The sequence below is a fragment of the Chiroxiphia lanceolata genome, chromosome 1, assembly GCF_009829145.1.
Source record: "Chiroxiphia lanceolata isolate bChiLan1 chromosome 1, bChiLan1.pri, whole genome shotgun sequence".
Classification (NCBI taxonomy): domain Eukaryota; kingdom Metazoa; phylum Chordata; class Aves; order Passeriformes; family Pipridae; genus Chiroxiphia; species Chiroxiphia lanceolata.
Genome location: NC_045637.1, coordinates 219,165 through 243,090, shown reverse-complemented (window position 1 = coordinate 243,090; position 23,926 = coordinate 219,165). Strand labels below are relative to the sequence as shown.

The window sequence follows — 23,926 nt, the reverse complement described above, 5'->3', positions numbered from 1 at the left end:
AAGGAAAAGGGAAATAAAAGGGAGAAGGAAGAAGGGAAGGGCAGAGGGCAAGGCAAGGAAAGGAGATGGAAACAGTGAACAGAAACAAAGAGGGAAACGAAGAGACAACAGGGAAGGGAAGGACACACTGGCTTCCCCCAAGCCCCTGAGCCCCACCAGCTGCCCAGGCTCATTCCCAGCCCAGGGTTCCAAGAAGCCGTGCAGTGTCAGGGCCAGGATCACACTCACTTCTCCAGGTAGATGCTGGAGAGGCTGTACACCTGCTCCATCTTCCGCAGGGTGACCTCCAGCTCGGAGCGCAGGACGGGGGCTGAGCCCGCCTGCTCCGGCTGCGCCAGCACCTGCTCCGTCTTCTCGCTGACCTTGGCCAGGTTCTTCTGGATGCCCTCCAGCTCCAGGTGGGTTTGCTGTAGGGAGGGAGTCCCTCAGTCCCTGCCAGCTGTGGGTCAGGGCAAACCCCCATCCGATGCTCCCCTGGTCCCCCTGGACCCGAGGAGGAGCCGAGCAGGGGCAGGGTCTGCAGCCCACCACAGCAAGTCGGCAGGGGAGGTTTACACAGGATACTGGGAACAACTCCTGAAGAAGAAGGGCTGTACAGCCCTGGCACAGGCTGCCCAGGGCAGGGGTAGAGTCCCCATCCCTGGGGGGGTTTAACAGCTGTGTGGATGTGGCACGTGGGCACACGGTTTGCTGGCGGACCTGGCAGTGCTGGGGGAGCAGTCGGACTCGATGGGCTCAGAGGCTTTTCCAAGCCAAACCATTCTGAGACTCCATGACAGCCCCCAGCCCCCTCCTGGCACCGAGGTCCCCGTCCGTGCACATCACACGCGTGTCACACGCCCGCACACACGTGTCACACGCCCACACACGTGTCACGTGCCCGCACACACATGTCACATGCCTGCACATGCGTGTCACATGCCCACACACGCATCTCACACGCCTGCACACACGTGTCACACACCCACACACGTGTCACACGCCCGCACACATGTGTCACACACCCCACACACGTGTCACACACCTGTTGCTCGGCCTGGCGCTGGGCACACTCCCGCAGCGGGTCGGCGTCCAGGGGCAGGCGCAGCCGGTGCACGGTGCGGCTCTCGCAGCTCTCCAGCTGCAGCCGGATGTCCTTCAGCTGCGAGATGTAGCTCTTGCACAGCGACTCGTCCTGCTCTCCTGGGGGGACACAGGGATGGCTCAGCACCATGGGACACCACAGGGATGGCTCAGCACCGCGGGACACCACAGGGATGGCTCAGCACCATGGGACACCACAGGGATGGCTCAGCACCGCGGGACACCACAGGGATGGCTCAGCACCATGGGACACCACAGGGATGGCTCAGCACCGTGGGACACCACAGGGATGGCTCAGCACCGCGGGACACCACAGGGATGGCTCAGCACCGTGGGACACCACAGGGATGGCTCAGCACCGCGGGACACCACAGGGATGGCTCAGCACCGCGGGACACCACAGGGATGGCTCAGCACCGTGGGACACCACAGGGATGGCTCAGCACCGCGGGACACCACAGGGATGGCTCAGCACCGTGGGACACCACAGGGATGGCTCAGCACCGCGGGACATCACAGGGACGCCCTGGGGAGCTGAGGTGGGGAGGGGGCACACGGGCACCGCTCAGCACCCTGGGGAAGAGTAGATGGCTCAGTGCCCCAGGGACACCCCAGAGACCCGTGGTAGAGGAGGGGAACAGGGAGACAGCTCAGCACCTGGGGAGACCCTGGGGACACTGCAGGGACCCACAGCAGGGACCCACCTTTCTCCTGGCTGCGCAGCAGCAGCTCGTATTTGTGGGTGCAGGCGTTGTAGTCACGCTCCACCTGCAGCCGATCGTCGGGCTGGAAGCTCTGGGCGTCCTGGCTGTCCCGCAGGAACTCCTGGTAGTGGCTCTCCAGGCTGCGCAGGACCTGCCGCACCTCCTCTGCCGGCAGCGTCCGGAACTGGGGGGGGGGGCGTGGCCACATCAGCCCCCGCCGGGACCCCCGGGACCCCCGCGCCACCCTGGGACCCCCGGGGACTCACCGTGATGTGCGTCCAGGACTGGATCTGCTGGATGTCCCGGGTCAGGTACTGCCAGGCGCGGAGGCTGCGCAGGTCCTGGTGCAGCCGCTGCCACAGCCCCAGCAGCTGCTGGTGGGTGGTCTCCAGCCTAAGGGGACGCAGAGTGAGCGGGGCAGGAGCGCGGGGGTGCTCGGGGAGGGGCGCGGGGTCACTGTCCCCACCTGTGCACAGCATCCAGAGCCTCCTTGTTGGGGGGCGGCAGGAGGAAGCAGACCGAGGGCACGACGGCCTCGCTGCCGCCGGCGCTCAGCACCCGCCACTGCTGCGGCTGCGAGTGGTTCAGCAGGGCACACGTGTCGTTCTTGTGCACCGTCACCTGCAGGGCACGGGGTGAGGGCGGGGTACCCTGTGTCCCCCCGTGTCCCCCCATATGCCCCTGTGTCCCCACCACATTCCCCTGTGTCCCCCATGGAGTTGGAATGGTGTCAGGCTGGGCTGAGGGACCCCTGTGTCTCCCCATGGAGTTGGAATGGTGTCAGACTGGGGTGAGGGACCCCTGTGTCCCCCATGGAGTTGGAATGGTGTCAGACTGGGGTGAGGGACCCCTGTGTCTCTCCATGGAGTTGGAATGGTGTCAGACTGGGGTGAGGGACCCCTGTGTCTCCCCATGGAGTTGGAATGGTGTCAGACTGGGGTGGGGGACCCCTGTGTCCCCCATGGAGTTGGAATGGTGTCAGACTGGGGTGAGGGACCCCTGTGTCCCCCATGGAGTTGGAATGGTGTCAGACTGGGGTGAGGGACCCCTGTGTCTCCCCATGGAGTTGGAATGGTGTCAGACTGGGGTGAGGGACCCCTGTGTCTCCCCATGGAGTTGGAATGGTGTCAGACTGGGGTGGGGGACCCCTGTGTCTCCCCATGGAGTTGGAATGGTGTCAGACTGGGGTGAGGGACCCCTGTGTCCCCCACCGTGTCCCCCCATGGGGTTGGAATGGTGTCAGACTGGGGTGAGGGACCCCTGTGTCTCCCCATGGAGTTGGAATGGTGTCAGATTGGGGTGGGGGACCCCTGTGTCTCCCCATGGAGTTGGAATGGTGTCAGACTGGGGTGAGGGACCCCTGTGTCCCCCACCGTGTCCCCCCATGGGGCCAGGGCAGAGTTAGAGCAGGGTGGGGCTCCCCCATGTGCATTCTGTGTCCCCCCATATTCCCCTATGTCTCCCCATATCCCTCCATGTCCCCCCCATGGGGTAGGCGGTCCCCAGTGTCCCCCTCCCATGTCTGCCCCTGTGTCCCCCCAGGGGCTGGGGCAGCACCAGATAGGGGGGGTCTCGCTGGCCCCTCATATTCCCCAGTGTCCTCCCATGGCACCAGGGTGGTCTCAGACTGGAGCGGGTGGTCCCCAGTGTCCCCCCTACAGCCCCCAGTGGGGCTGGGGTGGCATCAGAAGGGGGTGGGGGGCCACCCTGTGTCCCTTCATGGGACTGGGGCAGCATGAAAGCGGGGTGGGGGACCCGCTGTATTTCCCCATGTCCCCCAGAGTGGTGTCAGACCAGCGTGTGGATCGTCCCGTGTCCGCCCATATCCCCCCACGGACCCCGTGTCAGACTGGGATGCTGGTCCCACCACACCCCCCCACATCTTCCCACCTCCCCCCTGCACCACCCCAGTCCCCGTGACCCCCCCACCTCCATTTGCTTGTAGTCACAGACGGCCTGGATGGGGGGCCGGCCCTGCAGGGGGGTCCCGGGGCTCCGCGGCTTCAGCTGCACGATGGTCCTGGCACGGCGGGCGAGACCCCCCAGCTGCGTCCCCAGCTCTGCCAGCTGCTCCTTCTGCTCCTGTGGGAGCAGGTTCGGGGCACCTCAGGATTCTGGGAATCCCACGGTTTGTAGGGGCATCAAAAATTTAGGGGGATACCAGGTGTTTTAGGGGAGCTCAGGAATACTGGGAGGTCCCAAAGGTTTTGGGAGCTCTCAGGATTTTGGAGGGGTTCTGGGGGTTTGGGGGTGGGGTCAGGAATATGAGGGGGGGGTCATCCTGGCCTGTTACAGTGGGGGCATGTGTTGAGGGTCACCCCAGAGGCTGCAGTGGGGGTGACACCCCAGCATCCTGCAGCTGGACACCTCTGGGGCTGCAGTGGGACTCATATTTTGGGGGCTGCAGTGGGACTGGGGTCACCCCTGGAGCGGCCATAGGGCTCACACACTGTGGGGGAGGTCACCTCTGGTGGGGTCACCCCTGGGGAGGTCACTGTGGGGGCTGCAAGGGGGCTGGAGGGCAACCCTTGGGTTGTTGTGGGCTCAGGCACCGGGGGTCACTCCAGGGGCTGCAGTGGGGAGGGCAGGAGGGAGGGGAGTCACACACTGCAGGGGGTCAGAGATTGCAGGGGGTCACACATTGCAGGAGGTCAGAGATTGCAGGGGGTCACACGTTGCAGGGGGTCACACGTTGCAGGGGGTCACAGATTGCAGGGGGTCACAGATTGCAGGGGGTCACAGATTGCAGGGGGTCACACGTTGCAGGGGGCCACACGTTGCAGGGGGTCACAAGTTGCAGGGGGTCACAGATTGCAGGGGGTCACAGATTGCAGGGGGTCACAGATTGCAGGGGGTCACACCAGGGTTGCCAAGGGGCTGAGAGTCACCCTGTGAGGATCCCTTTGGGGTTACCATGGGGCTGGGGGTCACCCTGGAGGGGCCACCTTGGGGGGGTCACCTTGGGGGTCCCCCCAGAGTCCCATTTTCCCTCACCACGAGGTCCTGCAGCAGGGTCATCCTGGGAGCTCACCCCGGGGATCTTGGGGGGGTTACCCTGGGGATCTTGTGAGGGTCACCTCAGGGGGATCCCCCAGGATCTGGGGGTCACTGCAGGGGGGTCTGTGGGTCCCCGTGGGGGTCCCAGGCGAGCCCTCACCGCGAGGTCCTGCAGTAGGTCCTCGAGGCGCGTGGCCGTGGTGCCGCGGTCGCAGCTGAACTTGCGCCGCATCGTCTCCTCCGTCTTCCGCAGCAGCTCCTCGGTCTCTCGCACCTCGCTGAAGAACTGGGGGGGGAAAGGGGTCAGCACTGGGGTCACCCCCTCCCTCCGACCCCCCCAACCCCTTCCTGGCCCCCCCCCGTACCTGGAAGTAGTTGGTGTTCTCCTTCAGGTGGGTCTCGATGCAGCAGCAGAGCTGGAGCATCCAGCTCCACTGGGTCTGCAGAGCCGCCAGGAACGCCTGGAGGGGGCGGGGAGCAGGGTGGGGACACATCAGGGCTGGCACTGAGGGCACCTGCACTGGTACCGGCACCCCCACCCGCACCCTCACCTGTACCTGCACCCACACCTGACCCTGCACCCACACCCACGCCAGTGCCCCCCAGTGCCCAAGCCTCCCTGATCCCCCTCCCTGAACCACCAGGACCCCCAAGCCCTCCAGATTCTCCCAGGCCCCCCAGGCCCCTCAAGCTCTCCGAGACTCCCAGGCCCCCTCCAGATTCCCCCCACCCTCCAGATCCAGCTCCCCCAGACCCTGCAGCTCCCCCAGCCTCCTGTGCCCCCCACCCTCTTCCCTGTACCCCTCCAGCCCCGTGCCCACCTCCAGTGCCTGCATCCCAGGGTGTTCCCTGTGCAGCAGCTGCTCTCCCAAAGCCCCCGCCGCGACCCCCCCCACTATGTCCCTGTGCCCACCTCCAGTGTCTGTGCCCCGGGGTGCTCCTCACGCAGCAGCCGCTCCCCCGAGCTCCGCAGATCCTGGATCCGACGCTCCCGCAGCTCCAGCTCCCGCATCAGCGCCTGGGGGGAGTCAGGGCTCACACACGTGTACATGTCAGGAGGCCCAGGGCTCACACACGTGTACATGTCAGGGGGCTCAGGGCTCACACACATGTACATGTCAGGGGGCCCAGGGCTCACATACATGTGCACAGCTGCAGGGTCAGGGCTCACACACGTGTACACATCAGGGGGCTCAGGGCTCACACACGTGTGCATGGGTGGAGGGGGTCTCCGTGCATGGCCCTGTGTGTGCGTGGGGGGAGCTCTGGGTGTGGGGGTGGGCAGGGCAGTCACAGGGGCTCGGGGGGCAGGGGCAGGGGACAAGGGGGCTCAGCACTGCGGAGCAGGGACGGGACCACGTGGCACAGCCCCATGCGGGGATGGCACAGCCATGTGCGTGTGTCCGTGTGCAGGGACAGCACACGTGTGCATGTGTGAGTGTGTGTGAGTGTGTGTGCATGTCTGGGTCCACGTCCATGTCTGTGTCTGAGCAAGGATGGCACACGTGTGTGTGTGTGTGCACGTCTGGGTCCATGTCCATGTCCGTGTCTGAGCAAGGATGGCACATGTGTGTGTGTGTGCGTGTGCACATGTCTGGGTCCGTGTCTGTGTTTGTGTCTGAGCAAGGATGGCACACGTGTGTGTGAGTGTGTGTGCACGTCTGGGTCCATGTCCATGTCCGTGTCTGAGCAAGGATGGCACACGTGTGTGTGAGTGTGTGTGCACGTCTGGGTCCATGTCCATGTCCGTGTCTGAGCAAGGATGGCACACGTATGTGTGAGTGTGCGTGCACGTCTGGGTCCGTGTCTGTGTCCATGTCTGAGCAAGGATGGCACACGTGTGTGTGAGTGTGTGTGCACATCTGGGTCCGTGTCTGTGTCCATGTCTGAGCAAGGATGGCACACGTGTGTGTTTTCACATCCATGTACAGGTCCACGTGCGTGTCTGTGTGCACATGCATGTGCAGCAGGTCTCCTCCACGTGTGCGTGTCCGTGTGCGTGTCCGTGTCACACCTGTGCCCATCTCTGTGCCCACGTCCACGTCCACCCCTGTGCCCATGCCCATCTCCGTGCCCGTGTCCGTGTCCATGCCCATCCCTGTGCCTACGCCCATGTCCATGTCCCTGCCCACGTCCATGCCCATCCTGTGCCCACGTGCCACCACGCCGTGCCCATACCGAGTAACTCTCCTTCTTGGCAGCCATGGCAGGGTTGTGGTGGCTCCAGTCGAAGGCCACCTCCTCCTCCTCGCGCTCGCTGAGCCACAGCAGCTCCTTGGTGGCGGCGCTCACGAAGCCGTGGAGGCTCTCCAGGTGCCGCAGCCGCGACTTGGAGGAGTTCTGGGGGGACACGGTGGGGCTGCAGCCACGTCCTCGCCCCGCACGGCCACCCCTCCCCACCCTCACCCCCACGTGTGCCCCCCCACGTCCCGCATCCTCCTGCCCACACGTTCCCCCGCCCACAGCCCTCACCCCCCTCCAGCAGGACCCCTGTCATCACCCCCTCCCACGTCACACCCACCCTACCAGGTCCCCGCCATGTCACGCCCCCCGACCCCCATCACAGGTCCCCAGCAGGTCCCCGCCATGGCCCCCCCGACCCCCCAGCCCTCCCCAGCAGGTCCCCACCATGGTCCCCCCGACCCCCCAGCCCTCCCCAGCAGGTCCCCCCCATGGTCCCCCCCTGACCCCCCCAGCCCTCACCAGCAGCTTGGCGTACTGCAGCTCCAGCTTGCCCAGGGACTCCCGGTAGGCGCCGCGGGGGCCAGGGGACAGCTGGGTCTGGGGAGGACACACCATCAGTGCCAGGGCCCCACAAAGGACAGCAGCACCCCCGGAGCCCCCCTGCACCCCGCAGTGGGGGTGAGGGCAGGGGGGCACACGGGGAGGGCAGCAAAGGGGACAGACCAAGGGTGCAGGTGTTGGGGGGACTAGGGGATACCCTTGGGGCACGAAGCCCCCCAACCTCCCAGGGCACCCTGGGACATGGCGGGGGGGCTCCAGAGCGAGGGCAGAGCCAGAATGGGCTGCTCTCCCCCAAGTCCCCCCCAACCTGCATAAAGCCCTGGCACCCCAGGGACTCCCAGGTGCAGAGCGGGGGCAGTCCCACCTGGGGCAGCCCCATGGGAAATGCTCAGGAACAGGGGTGGGGGCAGCCCCAGAGATCCCCCAGGACCAGGGGATCCACAGCTGCCCACGGGGGCTCATCTCCTCAGCCCTGGGACTTGGGGGTCCCCAGGACTGGGGGCTCGCCTCATTGGCCACAGGACCAGGGGGACCCCAGGACTGGAGGGTCCCCAAAGCTGGGTGGTCCCCAGTACCCCAGGGGTCTCATCTCATCAGCCCTAAGGACAGGGGGTCCCCAACAACCCAGGGGTCTCACCTCATTGGCCCCAAGGACAGGGGGTCCCCAGCACCCTGGGGGTCTCACCTCATCAGCCCCAAGGACAGGGGGTCCCCAGCACCCTGGGGGTCTCACCTCGTTGGCCCCAAGGACAGGGGGTCCCCAGCACCCCGGGGGTCTCACCTCATCAGCTCTAAGGACAGGGGGTCCCCAGCACCCTGGGGGTCTCATCTCATCGGCCCCAAGGACAGGAGGTCCCCAGCACCCTGGGGGTCTCACCTCATCAGCTCTAAGGACAGGGGGTCCCCAGCACCCTGGGGGTCTCACCTCGTCAGCCCCAAGGACACGGGGTCCCCAACACCCCGGGGGTCTCACCTCGTCAGCCCCAAGGACAGGGGGTCCCCAGCACCCCGGGGGTCTCACCTCGTCAGCCCCAAGGACAGGGGGGTCCCCAGCACCCCGGGGATCTCACCTCGTCAGCCCCAAGGACAGGGGGTCCCCAGCACCCCGGGGGTCTCACCTCATCAGCCCCAAGGACAGGGGGTCCCCAGCACCCTGGGGGTCTCACCTCATCAGCTCTAAGGACAGGGGGTCCCCAGCACCCCGGGGGTCTCACCTCGTCGGCCCGCGCCCGCTCCACCTTGGCGCGGAACTCCTCGATGGCGCGGTGCAGCCCTCGGTGGGCGCCCAGGTGGGTCTCCACGGTGGGCAGGTCCGCGCCCCACTCGGCCGTGGCCACGCGCCGCTGGTTCTCCTCCACCCAGGCCAGCAGGTCCTGCAGGTACCGCAGCGGTGCCTCGTCCGGCTCCGGCCGCCGCTGCCCCGAGGCCACGGACGCGGCCGTCACCGCCGTCACCGCCGTCACCGCCGCCCCCGACTTGAGCCGCAGGTTGTACTCGGTGCGGATGGACACCAGGCGCTCGTGCAGCCGGTACACCCTGCGGGGCGGGGGCGTCAGTGGGGGCACGGGGGGCACAGAGGACATGGAGGGCACAGGGGACACGGGAGCTTTGGGAGCACGGGAGGCTTTGGGGTCACAGGAGCCTTGGGGAGCTTTTGGAGGCACAAGGGCTGCAGAAGGCTTGGAGGGCTTTGAGGGGTACAGGGGACACAGGGGCCATGAGGGACACAGGAGGCGTGGAGGGCAGAGGAGTCACAGGGGGCTTTGCGGGGCACAGGGGCCGTGGGGGGCTTTGGGGGTGCAAGGAGCATGTGGGGCATGAGCAGCATGGTGGTCTTTGGAGTGCTTCAAGGGGCACAAGTAAGATGAGGGACACAGGGTACATGGAGGTCTTTGGGGGGCATGCAGGGCTTTGGGGACATGGGGGCCAGGGAGAAAAAGGGAGACATGGGGGACATGGAGGGCTCTGGGGGGCACAGGGCTATGGGGACAGGCTGTGGGGACCTCCCCAGCCCCCTGCCCCGGGAGGGGGGGGTGCTCACCCTGGGGTGCCCTCCAAGCCCTCCCAAACCCCTCTCCCCGGGCTGTACGAGTGGTACATCTGCTCACCCTGGGGTGCCCTCCAAGCCCTCCCAAACCCCCCACCCTGGGCTGTACATCTGCTCACCCTGGGGTGCCCTCCAAGCCCTCCCAAACCCCCCACCCTGGGCTGTACATCTGCTCACCCTGGGGTGCCCTCCAAGCCCTCCCAAACCCCCCGCCCTGGGCTGTACATCTGCTCACCCTGGGGTGCCCTCCAAGCCCTCCCAAACCCCCCACCCTGGGCTGTACATCTGCTCACCCTGGGGTGCCCTCCAAGCCCTCCCAAACCCCCCGCCCTGGGCCATACATCTGCTCACCCTGGGGTGCCCTCCAAAAACCCCCTGCCCTGGGCCATACATCTGCTCACCCTGGGGTGCCCTCCAAGCCCTCCCAAACCCCTGCCCTGGGCCGTACCGGCGGTACATCTGCTCGCCCTGCGGGTGCCGCCCGTCCTTGAGGCTCTGGACATCATTGAAGAGCAGCCGGATCATGGCATCGGCCTTGTCCAGGTCCCGCTCCACCTCAGCCGCCTTCTGTGGTGCCTTCCCCGCTGCCAGCAGCCGCACGTCCTGCGGGAGGGGACCGTGGGGTCACGGCCAGGCTCGGGGTCCTGGTGGGGGTCCCGCCAGGCCCCCTCGCCCCGGTGCCGTCGTCACTCACCGCCTGCAGCAGAGCGTCCGCCTGGTTCAGCTGCTCCTCGCAGATCCCCGACTCCATCTGCAGCTTGGTGACCACGCGCTGCAGCCGCTCCAGCCTGTGGGGACACGGGGGATACAGTCAGCACCTTTGAGGGCACCTGTCCTGCCCATGCACGGCATCAGTTCTGTCCCACTCTGCATCCTGCTCCCTATCCCACTCCCCATCCTCATCGTGCCCCCCATCCCACCCCATATTCACATCTTGATCCCCATCTCCATCTTGCTTCCTGTCCCCATCCTGCCCCTCATCCCAATCCCAGTCCCCCCCCATCCCCTTCCCGCTCCCAATCCCCATCCTGATCCCAGTCTCCATCCCATCTCATCCCCCATCCTGCCCCCCATCCCACTCCTCACCCTGCTCCCTATCCCCATCCCACCCCCCTCCCCATTGCCCTGTCCCGCCGTGCCGCGCTAGGGCCGTGCCGCTCTCGGGCCGTGCCGCGCTCGGGCCGTGCCGCTCTCGGGCCGTGCCGTGCTCCGGCCGTGCCACACTCGGGCCGTGCCGCTCTCGGGCCGTGCCGCGCTCGGGCCGTGCCGTGCTCGAGGGCAGCGGCCCCGCTGGATTCCCAGCGAGAGCGATGACTCACGGCCTTGTGGTTCCCCCTCGGGGGGGCCGGGACACCCCACCCCGGCCCAGCCCCGTGGTTTGGCAGCGGGAAGGGGGTGTGGGTGCCAGCACAGCCCTGCCCGGTCCCCCCCCGGCCCCCCCCACTCGCCTCTCGAACTCTGCCCGCAGCAGCTTCTCCCGCTCCAGCACAGCCACGTGCAGCCACCCCCACTCCTTCTCCACGTCCAGCGGGTGGTACCCGGGGGGCACCTTCAGCTGCCCCGACTGCACCGCGCCCTGTGCCCCCCAAATGTCAGACACTGCCCGTGACCCCCCGGGGGTGTGCCGGGGGCTGCCATGGGACACCCGGCACCCCGAGGCTCCCGGCACACGGGACCATCATCCCCTTGGGACCCCCGGCACCCCGGGATGATCATCTCCTTAGGACCCACCCCCAGCCCCCCAAGACCCCTGGCTCCCCAGGATCCCCAGCCCCCATGGGACCATCATCCCCTTGGGACCCATCCCCACCTCCCCAAGGCCCCAGAGGACCCCCACCCCTCAGGAACCCAGCCCCAGAGCTCCCACCCTTTGGGGTCCCAGCCCCCCAGAACCTCCAGCCACAGGGCCCCTACCCTCAGGCCCCCCACCCCATGGATCCCAGACCCCTGGGGAGCCCCCCAGGACCCCGGCCCGCACACCTCCAGCGCCTGGAAGATGGCTTTGGAGCGGTTCTTGTCGGCCTCCCGGGCCGGCAGCTCCGTCTCTTTGAACTTGAGGAACTGGCGCCAGAGGATCTGCCGGAGGCGGGGGGGGGTCAGCTGAGCAGGGACCCCCTGCCAACGCTGACCCCTCCTCGGGAATCCACCCCCCCTCCAGTTTTCCATGCGTGCAATGGCGGGAAGGAAGTGGCTGTGCCGGGCTTTGCCAGCGGTGACTCACGGCACAGCCAGGGAGGGTGAGTCAGGGGAGCCCCCCCGACAGGGCGCCCGGCTGTGCCACAGCTCTGAGCTCCTGCTCCCTGCAGACCCCTGGGCTGGCACCGCTGGGGGCTCAGCTCCATGGCCGTGCACTGGTCTCCCAGTGACCCACGGCAGAGCACAGCTGGCCATGCCAGCAAAGGGGCTGCCAGCCAGACAGGAACCACCCCCAGTGGGGCCATGGGCCAGTTGGGACCCCACCACGCACTGCCCCAGGCACTGGTGGCTCCCGGGGCCAGTCATCCCTGTGACAGCACCGTCCCTGTCCCTGTATCTGTCCCCAGCCCCCATGCCTGTGCCACGCTGGCAGCACCAGCGCTATCCCACTCCATCCCCGTGCCTGTGCCGTGCCAGCAGCACCAGCCCTGTTCTGTGTCCCCACGCCCGTGCTGTGCTGGTGGCCTCACCTCGATCTCCTCGTAGCTGGCGGGGAGGCGACGCTCCTCGAAGAGCGTCGAGTGCTGCCGGCTCCACTGCAGCAGCCCCGTCACCACCTCGTAGTACTCCTGCCAGCGCAGCTGCAGCTCCTGGGGACGGGGACACATGTGGGGCTGGGGGTGACACCGCGGGGGTGGCAGCAGCGGTGACCCCCCGGCTCCCCGACTCACGTTGGCCTTGACGCCGTCCTGCACCTCGGGCACACGCGGCATGGCATCGTACAGTGAGGACACGTAAGTGATGATGGACTTCTCGTCTGGCTGCGCCACGTCCACGTCTGCAGAGAGGGAGGGGTCAGACGGGGGGACCCCGTGGCAGGGAGGGACGGGGGCTCTGTTGAGGGACCCCCCTGGTTCACCCCAGCCCGTACCTTCGGGGTCCAGCAGCCGCGTCACACCCAGGTCCCGCTCGGCCACGGTGAAGGCCTGGTCCAGGTTCTCCAGGTTGCTCTGACGATACACCCGGCTCATGTCGATCAGCATCGGCCTGTGAGCAGCAGGTCAGCAGGGGTCAGCAGGGCCGTGGGACCCCAAAACCCCAGGACAGCAGGTCCGCCCCCTCCCTGGGGCTGCCTTCACCGCTGCCTCACACCCCGTGCCCCACACACCCGCACTGGGGGCACCGGCAGCGGGTCAGACTCCCACACCCGGCACAGGGGCACTGGGAGCTGGGGATACCCCGCAGTCCCCAGCAGGAACCCCAGTGCAGGCAGAACCCCCGTGGCCTGCGGGATGGGCATCTCAACCCCTCGTGAGACTGACTCCCCCGTCCCCCGTGGGACAGACACCCCAACCCCCTGTGGGGCTGGCACCCCAGTCCTCTGTGGGTCTGACGCTCCAATCCCCTGTAGGGCAGACACCCCAATGCCCTGTGGGACTGACACCCCAATCCCCCGTGGGAATGACACCCCATGCCCTCTGGGGCAGACACCTCAGCCCCTCCTGTGGCTCCATGGGGGGGGCCAAGCTGGGCGTGGCAGCAGCTCAGTGCAGGGCACGGCATGGATGTGACATGGAACAGTGAGGGTGCCTCCCCCCATCTGGCACAGGCCTGCACATAGTCGCGCTCCCCAAAAGCACACAGTGGTCCCAGCAGGACCCGTGGACATGCCTGCCTGCACCCTGGCACGCCACGGTGGGCACGGCACTGCTGGCGTGGGACAGTGGGCTGGGGCTTGTCGGGAGCACGTGCCCACATCACCCCGAGTGGGATCACCGGCCAGCCCTGGTGAACACATGCCTGCCCACAGGATCAATGTGCCTGATCCCAGTGAGCACACCCCACTCCCAGAATCGATCCCAGTGAGCACACCCCACACATAGGATCGATGTGGCTGATCCCAGTGAGCACACCCCATCCCCAGGATCGATCCCAGTGAGCACACCCCATCCCCAGGATCGATCCCAGTGAGCACACCCCACCCTCAGGATCGATCCCAGTGAGCACACCCCACCCTCAGGATCGATCCCAGTGAGCACACCCCACCCACAGGATCGATCCCAGTGAGCACACCCACCCCCAGGATCGATGTGGCTGATCCCAGTGAGCACACCCCACACATAGGATCGATCCCAGTGAGCACACCCCAGCCACAGGATCGATGTGCCTGATCCCAGTGAGCACACCCCACCCACAGGATCGATCCCAGTGAGCACACCCCACCCACATGATCGATGTGGCTGATCCCAGTGAGCACACCCCACCCCCAGGATCGATCCCAGCGAGCACACCCCACCCACAGGATCGATCCCAGTGAGCACACTCCACACACAGGATCGATCCCAGCGAGCACACCCCATCCCCAGGATCGATCCCAGTGAGCACACCCCACCCCCAGGATCGATGTGGTTGTTCCTGGTGAACACACGCCTGCCCGTGTGTCGTGTGGCACGACCCTGGCACTCACTTGTGCCGGTGGATGATGGCGTTGAAGAGGCGCCCGTCCCGCCAGCTGGTGGTGAAGTTGTCGCAGCGAAGGCCCTGGTAATCCTCCACCATCCGCTGCGACCACAGCAGCAGCTTCTCCTTGGCCGTCATGTCCTCAGACTGCCCCGTCACCTGGATGTCTGAGATCTGCCAGGACGTGGCTGTTAGTCCAGGCACGGGCACCAGCACGGAACCAGCACCAACAAAGGTACCCTCGCTCCGTGGCAGCTCCCGGTGACACCGCTCCTGCCCCACGCAGGGACCAGACTGGCACCACAGAACCCTGGTCCCCTGGCATCACTGTCCCCATCCCCACCCCACCGGGCTCACCTGGAAGTGGAGGATGATGGTCCAGATGAGCCCCAGCGTCAGCTTGGGGTTGCCGTCGGCGATGTCATCGTTCCGAATGTTCACCAGCTTCACCTGTGGCACGAGACACACGTGGCTCAGGGATGGGGGAGCGTGGCACAGACCCGGGGGTCCCAGGCATCCCGGGGGTCCCACCCCCCTCTCACCTGCCGATGCTTCAGGTAGTTGAGGGCAATCTGGACATTCTGCAGCTTGTGGAAGCGCATCCGGCCCTTCTCCCGGGGCTGGGGGAGAGAGGGGCAGTGAGTGCAGCCGCCGTGGACACAGCCCTGCTGGTCCTGCCACCCCGGCCCCCCCGCCAGGGCCCCGCTGCGATGCCATGGTACAGCCCCTGCCCGCTCCCCAGCCAGGGCCCTGCCTCGATGCCACGACACGGTCCCGCCACGCCGGGCCCCCCATCCAGCCCCTCCCAGCGCCGCACATGCCGATGGCACCCGCCCTCGCCCTTTGCCCCTGCAGGGGTGGGGACGCTCCCCACGCTCCGCCCGCGAACCTGCTGGCACAGACTGTCCCCACCCCACACCCAGCAGTGCCGGGGCTGCTGCGGCCACCCTGGGGGCAGCCGAGTACCCAGCGTGGGGGCACAGCAGCCACTGCCCGGGCAGGACCAGTGCCAGCCCCAATGCCACAGCACCACGGTCCTGGCAGCGCCACACAGTCCCTCACCATGCAGCTCCCCAGCACGCTCCAGTATCCCCCCTCAGCAGAACCAGGCACTGCCGAGCTGGGTGAGCACCCCCAAAACTCGCGGGTCCCAGCTGGGGTCCCCTGGGCAGGTCCTGCCTGGACACCCCCCCACACATGCTGGCCCCACAGCTGAGCCCAGCTTCTGCTGCTGGGAGAGCTGGGGAGCCCTCAAACCTCCCCGTGCCGCTCAGCAATGGACCAGGGTTCCTCCCACCCCACAGCTGGGAGTCACCAAGGACCCAGAGCCCGTCAAGGCCAGGATCAGCCCCGGCATGAGAGCCCGGGGTTGGTGGCCACAGTACCATCCCCCTTGCCAGCCGCCCCAGGGAGCCAGTGGCACATCCTGCTGTGGTGCTGGGAGCCACAGTCCAACTCCAGCCCACCAGAACCCAGCACAGGGGGATCACTCCCAGTGACACCTCGCTTCTCTCCTGCCACTGCCACCAAGGTCTGCCTCAGAGAAACCCATTCCCGTGGTGCTTGGCATCGGATGGGGCACCGGGACAGGCACAGCATGCAGCCAGAGCACCAGGATGGCACAGCACACGGCACACGGCCGGAGCCCCAGGACATGCTCAGCACTGCTCTGTGCCGGTATCGCGGTGTCGGTCGCCCCAGGACATGCTCGGCACACGTCGGCACTGCTCTGTGCCGGTATTGCGGTGTCAGTCGCCCCAGGACACGCTCGGCACACGTCGGCACTGCTCTGTGCCGGTATCGCGGTGTCGGTCACCCCAGGACATGCTCGGCACACGTCGGCACTGCTCTGTGCCGGTATCACGGTGCCGGTATCGCGGTGTCGGTCGCCATGCAGGGCTGAGCCGAAAGCTGACAGCAGAACCACTCACCAACCGCAAGGTCCGGAGGACGTCGCGCTCCCGGGGCTGCCCCGGCCGAGCAGAGCGGAGAGGAGCAGAGAGAGGAAGGAGAAGGAGGAGGCAAAGGCGGCGGTGGGCCGGGGCCGGCGCCAGGAAGCAGAGAGGGCACCAAAGCAAAGAGAGGTTAGAGGCGGGGGGCGCGGGCGCTCGGGGTCACCGGGACGGACCGACGGCCAGGCGGGGAGAGAGGGAGCAGAGGCGGGCAGCGAGGACGAGGACGGATGGCAGAGGGGGGTCGGCACCGGCGAGGAGCGGGGGCAGCACGGGGTGGGGGCAGCGCGGCACCTACCAGTGTGTCCCCCGAGAGCACCTCCAGCAGCGAGATGAGGTTGTGCCCGTCCCGCAGGTCCTCGTATAGGTCGTTGACATGGCGCTGCGCCTGAGGGGACAGCAACGGCATCAGGGGGGCTGGGGGCGGCCGAGCACCCCCCATCCCTGCCAGCCAGCACTGGGGTGGGCACCCGGTGACCCCCCAGTGCAGCGGGTGCTCACACACGGCCCCAAGCACAGCCGGTGCCCCCAGTGCCACATCCCCCCAAACACACACAGCAACTCCCCCCACGGTGCCAGGATGGATCCAGCATCGTTCTGGCATCACTTCAGCATCACTCTGGCATGCACAGGGTCCTGCTGCCCACCACGCTGGCAGCCCCAGGGATCCATCCCCAGTGAGGGGAGCAGAGGGTGTGCGAAGAGGAAGAGCACAGTGGGACAGACAGAGAGGAAGGACCTACCTCTGCTCGCCAGTGCTGCACAGGGCAGAGAGAAGAGAGAGGTTAGGACAGAGCAAAGAGAGGACCCAGGGTGGACTGGGGGTGGTGGCATTGTGGTGGCACTGTGGGGTTGGGGACATGTGGAGACACGTCACTACGGGGGCTGCAGGACATCCCAGTATGTGCTGGGTGCTAAGGAGGGGCTCTGCCCACCACACTGCAGGGACGGGCACCGACAGGATGGCAGGGAACAGGGACCACAGGAGTGGGACAGGACCAAGGCTGTCAAAGCCCAGGACATGTTCCCACATTTCAGGGGCACCATCCCCTCCTGGAACACATGGGAGGGCAGCAGGGGGGGCAGCTACTGCCTGCAAGGGCAGACCCCCACTGTGGAGGCAGCTGAGAGGCCTCAACTACCAGTGAGGCACAGAACTCGCACTGGCACAGGGTACCCTCCACTGCCCATGTCCTTGGCAATGCCAGCATGGGGGGCTGCAACCAGGGATGCTTCCAGGGCTGAGGGCTGGGGGTTGTTGGGGCAGTGGTGCCCACTGGACTGGCAGTGCCCGTACCTTGATGAGGTGCTTGTTGACCCATTTGGTGAAAGTTTTCTTCTGGACACGATCTCGCTCATCTGCAAGAGAGGAGAGGGACAGGTGAGCCGGCGGCACCTGGGTCATGGCACAGCAAGAACCAGGCCCTGCCGGTGGCACCGCAGGGCACAGATGGTGCAGGAAACGATGAGCCAACAGCTCTGGGGAACCATGGTGAGTCACGGGGTGTGGGGGAAGGAAACAGCTAACGGGGATCGGCCCCAGCGTGCCAGCACTGTGCCAGCACCCGCCAGCACCTATCAGCGCCCATCAGCAGCCGCCAGCACCAGAGAGAGCACGGGGTGCCCACCCAGCCCTGAGACCCCAGAGAGAGCACGGGGTGCCCACCCAGCCCTGAGACCCCAGAGAGAGCACGGGGTGCCCACCCAGCCCTGAGACCCCAGAGAGAGCACAGGGTGCCCACCCAGCCCTGAGACCCCAGAGAGAGCACGGGGTGCCCACCCAGCCCTGAGACCCCAGAGAGAGCACGGGGTGCCCACCCAGACCTGAGACCCCAGCACCACAGCGGGAAGGGAGCCCCAGCGCTGGGCTCTGTGGGCACTGACCAAGTGGGAAAGGTACAGCACAGGGACAAGGCCATGGCCATGTCTGTCCTGGCACAGCCCCAGCACAGCCCCAGCCCCACAGGCAGGGCCCCGTTGGGAGGTGCATGGGACCAGTGTGAGCCTACGCACTGTCTGCACCGCTGGAGCCACGGGACACCCCGGGACACCCCGGGACACCCCAGGACACCCTACACCCCTGGGACACCCCTTGCCACGGGCACAGGGCCAACGGGGCCACAGTGAGTCACGGCACTCCCTGCCCGCTGCCCTGTCATTAGGGGATGGGATGGGAATGGTGACGCATCAGGATGGGCATCCAGGATTGCACGGGACCCAACCCCCCAGAATCCGCTACCGGCACCCACTGCCCTGCACCTCACTAACTCACCCATTGCCCTGCACCTTGTTACCAGCACCCACTGCCTACACCTCACTAACCCACCCATTACCCTGCACCTTGTTACCAGCACCCACTGCCTACACCTCACTAACTCACCCATTGCCCTGCACCCTGTTACCAGCACCCCCTGCCCTGCACCTCACTAACTTACCCATTGCCCTGCACCCTGTTACCAGCACCCACTGCCTACACCTCACTAACTCACCCATTGCCCTGCACCCTGTTACCAGCACCCACTGCCCTGCACCCCGTTAACCCACCCACCACCCTCTATCCCGTTACCAGCACCCACTGCCTACACCTCACTAACCCACCCATTACCCTGCACCCTGTTAACAGCACCCACTGCCTACACCTCACTAACCCACCCATTACCCTACACCTTGTTACCAGCACCCACTGCCCTGCACCCTGTTAACCCACCCACCACCCTATACCCTGTTACCAGCACCCAATGCCCTACACCTCACTAACCCACCCATTCCCCTGCACTCTGTTACCAGCACCCACCACCCTGCACCCCATTAACAAACCCACCCCCCGTGCCCTGCTACCAGCACCCATCCTTCTGTCCCCACTGCCCCCTGGCCCCCAGTGTCACCACCAGACCCAGTCCGGTGCCCAGGAGAGGTCGGTGACCAGAGGGGACACTCCACACATGTGGGGCAACGCCACCAACCCCACGGCTGCTGCGACGCCCCCCTGCCCACGCCACGGCGAGCCAGGAGCTGCGTGCCGGGTCTTGCCCTGCCGGAGCGTGCTGGGATCTGCCCACGCGGCACCCAGCACCCCACAGCCAACACCCCCAACCCGGGCGAGCACATGGGGACGCCGCGCATCCAGGATTGCCCCACGGGCCCAAGGGCGCTCAGCAGCACAGCCAGGGCGTGCCGGGCCGGGAGCGGCCGCCGTGCGAGAGGAAGGAAGGAAGGAAGCGTGGGGCACACACGGCGCACCGAGCCGGGGGCACCCACACCGCGCCCCGGCACCCGCGCCGGGAACATTGACACCCGGGGGGTCCTCAGGGCAGCGCCCACCCCGGGGCAGCGGCGGAGCCACCGCGGCAGCCAGGCCACAGCGCTGGGCAGGGCGTGGCAGGAAGCGACCGACGGGCACCGGCGATGGGGATGGGCGGCGGCGTGGGCGTCTCACCCACAGTCTGCCCCATAGCCCGCCCCACAGACACTGCCCCAGCATGGGGGGGTCTGCCCCGTAGCCTGCCGGGGACACCGCCCCAGCGTGGGGGTCTGACCCACAGCCTGCCCCATAGGCTGCCCTGGGGACACTAATCTGGGGACACTGCCCCGGCGTGGGGGTCTGCCCCAGGGACACCGCCCTGGTGTGAGAGTTTGCCCCATAGCCAGCCCCACAGCCTACCTGGGGGCACACCTCCCCAGCGACACTGCCCTGGTGTGAGAGTTTGCCCCATAGCCAGCCCCACAGCCTACCTGGGGGCACACCTCCCCAGCGACACTGCCCCAGCATGGGGGTCTCCCCCAGGGACACCGCCCTGCTACGGGAGTCTGTCCCACAGCCTGCCCTGGGACACCGCCCCAGGTGAGGGATGCAATGGTGGGGCGGCCCCCCCGCCCGCCTCGGCGCGATACCTTTGCGGCCCTCGGCCGCCCGCAGCACGGCCAGGTACAGGTTGTCCTCGGAGCCCGTCCGGGTGGCCGCCACCGGAGCCTCCTCCGGGTTGCGCCGCTGTCGGGACATGGCTGAGCCCCGACACAGCTCGTCTCGCCTCCCGCTCCGCTGCCGGTCCCGCCGCGAGTGGAGCGGCTCGGGGAGGAGACGGGGCTCCATCCCCCCGCCCCACGCCCCGACCCTGCCCACAGGAAACTCCCGAGCCCACGGCGCCGCTTTAACCCTTCCCTCCCCGCGCCGGCAGCCGGAACGGGGCACAGATCCATGGACCTGCCATGGGGTACCCCACGGGAAGCCGGCACCCTCTGCCGCACGCCCGGGGCCGCCGGACCTCCAGCTCTGCAAGCGCGGGGGGTGGGACCAGCGGTCCTGAAGCTCGTGGTGCTCAGAAACCTTTATCCTCCCACCCGGAGCTGCTAGACCCTCTGCCCCACACTCTGGGACCTTGGGAACTCCAGGTCCGCAAGCCCGGGGGTTGAGACCCCCCCACACACACCCCCTAAGGCCTCGGGACCCCTAGGTCCACAAGCCCTGTGGGGTTGGGACCCCCAACTCCACAGCCCAGTGCTGTCAGACCTCCAGTCCCCACACCCCGGGACCCCAAGATTTACAAACCCCAGAGGCCCAGGACCCCCACGTTCCCAGCTCAAGACCCTTCTGGCCCCACACTGAGGGTTCCCAAAACCCATCTGGCCCCATGGTCAGGGGTTACCCGGCCACTCAGCTCCCAGCTGGGACCCCCAGCTCCTCTGAGGGCCATGGTACTCCCCCAGCCCAGGGACCTCCCAGCACCCCCAGACCATGCCCCGGTGCCGTAGGACCCCTGCTTCCCCCATCCTCGGGCTCAGGCCCCCGAAGGTTTGCCAGGTCCAGGCCCCATAGCTGAGGGGCTCAGAGGCCCAGGGCCCCTCCTGGGGAGTTCAGGGTCCCAATCCCCTGGGCTGTAGGACCCCGAAGATGGAGAGGCTGAGCCCCACGAACCCACGAGGTGCCCCCTGCTCACATCAGTGGCTGCTCCCACCCCTGCCAGTGGCTCCCCTCCTACCAAGCACCCCAGGACAGCACCCAACACCCCACCCTGCGCCCCATGGCACCCATGGGTGCTCCTGTCAGGCAGGGGTATTGGCAGCACCGGAGGAATGTTCCTCCCCAGGCACCCATCTCCCACTGCACCCCCCTGACAGGGTGACACTGCTGGCCATGGGAACCACGGGGGGATTCTGGGGGTCGCGCCCCACTGGGTGCTGTGTTCCCCTGGGACATCCCTCCTCGGGGCTCTGAGGGTTGGGGATCCCCAGAGGAGTTGACACAGGATGGGAGTCCACGGCCCCTCAGAGCAGCACGGGGCTGACAGCTCTGCCCACGGCAGCACCCACGGCACCCATGTCATCCACAGCACCAATGTCACCCACATCACCCATAGCAGGGGTGGCAGCTGCTGGGAAAAGTGCAGCCTCAGGCACCCTGAGCGCTGCCAGCCTGGCACAGCCTGGGCCCCAACACCCGCATCTGCACCCTGACACCCAGGTCTGCACCCCAACACCAGCATCTGCACCCTGACACCCACGTCTGCACCCCAACACCCCCACCTGCACCCTGACACCCAGGTCTGCACCCCAACATACACATCAGTGCCCCAAGGCCCATGTTCTGCACCCCAACATCCACATCTACACCTCAACACCGACGTCATTTTCCCACACCCGACACCGGTGTGGAGTCCAAGGACACGAGGCCGCAGCCCCTTCTCGCCGTGACTCACGGTCCAACCGCGCGCCCGCGGCGCCACGAGGAGCCCCGCCGGCACCCGCCCACCGGTGGCACCCCCCGTGACACCCACCCGTGACACCCCGTGGGTGCGGGAGCCCGTCAGGGAGCGGCAGCCAGTGCCGGCCCGGTGCCCGCTGGGGCAGAGCCAGCGCGGCCGCCGCGGAATGCGGGCGGCACCGGCCCGGCCCGCCCCGGCCCCGGCCCCGGCACGCACATTTTTCCGCCGAGAGCGCATTTGGCACAGGCGCATCTGGCACAGGCACATCTGGCACAGGCACATCTGGCGCCCGGAGCGCGACGGGAGCCCGGCTGACGCACGTCGGGGGGGACAGGGACACTCCGGAGCCGCAGCTACCGCAGCCCGTGGGCATCGGGACGCGAAGGGCGGCAGAGGGACAGGACGGTGGCACTGCCGGGGTGGTGATATAGGTGGCACCGCGCCGGACTGGCACCTTGCTCACACCGGCTGAGCCGCTCCGACGTGCCGAGCCGGGACCGGAGGGTTCCGCGGCGCGGCCGAGACCCCGGGACCGCGTCGGGGTGAGGGGCGGGACGGCACCGCCGCTCCGGCTCCCCCGGCACCGGCACCCCCGGGCTCCGGCACCCTGGCACCGGCAGGTACCGACCGGAGGGACGAGGCGGTGTCGGGGCGGGCGCTTTGAAGACCTGACGGGGCGGCTCTTGGCACCGGCCCCGGCGGCTCCCGGGGCAGGCAGCTCCCGGCCCCGGCGGCTCCCGAGCCAGCCGGGCCGGCCGGGCAGGAGCACCGCAGTCTCGCCCGCGGGTGCCGACGCCGCCGGGCCGGCCCGGCTCCCTCCCACGGCGTCTCCAGCCCGCCGGGCTCCGAGGGAGCCCCCGGGACCCGCCGAGCCTCCCTCACCTCGGCACCGTGCCGGGCACCCGCACCCGCACCCTGCGGCACCCGCGGCTGCGGGCGGGAACGGGAGCTGCCGGCATCGGGGCAGGACCCATCGCCGTGGGGTCGGGCCCGAGCGGCACCGCCACGAACCCGGACGAAGCGACAGGGCAGCGAAGCACGGCGGGGACTCCCGGCACCGGTCCGGGAACCCGCCGGCACCAGCGGGGCCTCGGGGTGTCAGCACCGGGGGGGGAGGTTGGCACCGGAAAGATGTGTCAGCACCGGGGGGAAGGGGATCAGCACCGGGGGGAAGGGGGTCAGCACTGGGGGACGGGGTCAGCACCGGGGGGAAGGGGGTCAGCACTGGGGGGAAGGGGGTCAGCACTGGGGAAGGGGGTCAGCACTGGGGGGAAGGGGGTCAGCACTGGGGAAGGGGGTCAGCACTGGGGAAGGGGGTCAGCACTGGGGGGAAGGGGGTCAGCACTGGGGAAGGGAGTCAGCACTGGGGAAGGGGGTCAGCAATGGGGGGAAGGGGGTCAGCACTGGGGAAGGGGGTCAGTACCGGGGGGAAGGGGGTCAGCACTGGGGGGAAGGGGGTCAGCACCGGGGGGAAGGGGGTCAGCACTGGGGGGAAGGGGGTCAGCACTGGGGGGAAGGGGGTCAGCAAGGGGGGAAGGGGGTCAGCACTGGGGGGAAGGGGGTCAGCACCGGGGGGAAGGGGGTCAGCAAGGGGGGAAGGGGGTCAGCACTGGGGAAGGGGGTCAGCACCGGGGGGACGGAGTCAGCACCGGGGGGAAGGGGGTCAGCACTGGGGAAGGGGGTCAGCAATGGGGGGAAGGGGGTCAGCACTGGGGAAGGGGGTCAGTACCGGGGGGAAGGGGGTCAGCACCGGGATCACCCGCGGCGACAGGTGTGGGGTGTCCTGATGAGGGAGGGCTGGCACACGGGACAGCGACGCGGGGGCACCCACTGGGGGGGCACGGGGAGCCGGGCATGTGCACACACACGGACACACATAAGCACATGTGTGCAGGAGCTCACGCACACACAGACATGTGCAGCATCACACACACAGACTCACACGCGTGTGCACACACACTCACATGCATGCTCACATGTGCACAGGCACACACGCTGGCGCACACGCTCCCCCATCACCCCCACACACGTGTGCAGGGGCACACACACAAGTGCACATATACACACCTGCACAGACACGCACGGCTGCACTTCCACACACAC

General features: G+C 67.5%; 2 protein-coding genes across 2 annotated transcripts in view; both read right to left on the bottom strand.

Annotated features, from left to right (window-relative positions):
- Nucleotides 1–23,926, bottom strand: part of LOC116797962 (erythroblast NAD(P)(+)--arginine ADP-ribosyltransferase-like) — a 471,907-nt gene that overhangs the window by 389,157 nt on the left and 58,824 nt on the right. The gene's annotated exons all lie outside the window — the stretch shown is intronic.
- PLEC (plectin) overlaps nucleotides 1–23,926 on the bottom strand; it is an 80,694-nt gene that overhangs the window by 49,534 nt on the left and 7,234 nt on the right. Inside the window, exons 2-25 of the mRNA XM_032699162.1 lie at nucleotides 17,422–17,483; nucleotides 16,423–16,512; nucleotides 14,715–14,792; nucleotides 14,530–14,622; nucleotides 14,180–14,346; nucleotides 12,644–12,759; nucleotides 12,444–12,550; nucleotides 12,243–12,362; nucleotides 11,557–11,652; nucleotides 11,025–11,152; nucleotides 10,271–10,364; nucleotides 10,025–10,179; nucleotides 8,744–9,065; nucleotides 7,488–7,565; nucleotides 6,963–7,124; nucleotides 5,698–5,802; nucleotides 5,150–5,245; nucleotides 4,945–5,070; nucleotides 3,717–3,869; nucleotides 2,254–2,408; nucleotides 2,054–2,180; nucleotides 1,788–1,971; nucleotides 1,025–1,182; nucleotides 229–407 (exon numbers count right to left, since the gene is read on the bottom strand). Coding sequence (XP_032555053.1) covers nucleotides 229–407; nucleotides 1,025–1,182; nucleotides 1,788–1,971; nucleotides 2,054–2,180; nucleotides 2,254–2,408; nucleotides 3,717–3,869; nucleotides 4,945–5,070; nucleotides 5,150–5,245; nucleotides 5,698–5,802; nucleotides 6,963–7,124; nucleotides 7,488–7,565; nucleotides 8,744–9,065; nucleotides 10,025–10,179; nucleotides 10,271–10,364; nucleotides 11,025–11,152; nucleotides 11,557–11,652; nucleotides 12,243–12,362; nucleotides 12,444–12,550; nucleotides 12,644–12,759; nucleotides 14,180–14,346; nucleotides 14,530–14,622; nucleotides 14,715–14,792; nucleotides 16,423–16,512; nucleotides 17,422–17,483 — 3,151 coding nt within the window. The remainder of the gene's footprint in view (nucleotides 1–228; nucleotides 408–1,024; nucleotides 1,183–1,787; nucleotides 1,972–2,053; nucleotides 2,181–2,253; nucleotides 2,409–3,716; nucleotides 3,870–4,944; nucleotides 5,071–5,149; nucleotides 5,246–5,697; nucleotides 5,803–6,962; nucleotides 7,125–7,487; nucleotides 7,566–8,743; nucleotides 9,066–10,024; nucleotides 10,180–10,270; nucleotides 10,365–11,024; nucleotides 11,153–11,556; nucleotides 11,653–12,242; nucleotides 12,363–12,443; nucleotides 12,551–12,643; nucleotides 12,760–14,179; nucleotides 14,347–14,529; nucleotides 14,623–14,714; nucleotides 14,793–16,422; nucleotides 16,513–17,421; nucleotides 17,484–23,926) is intronic.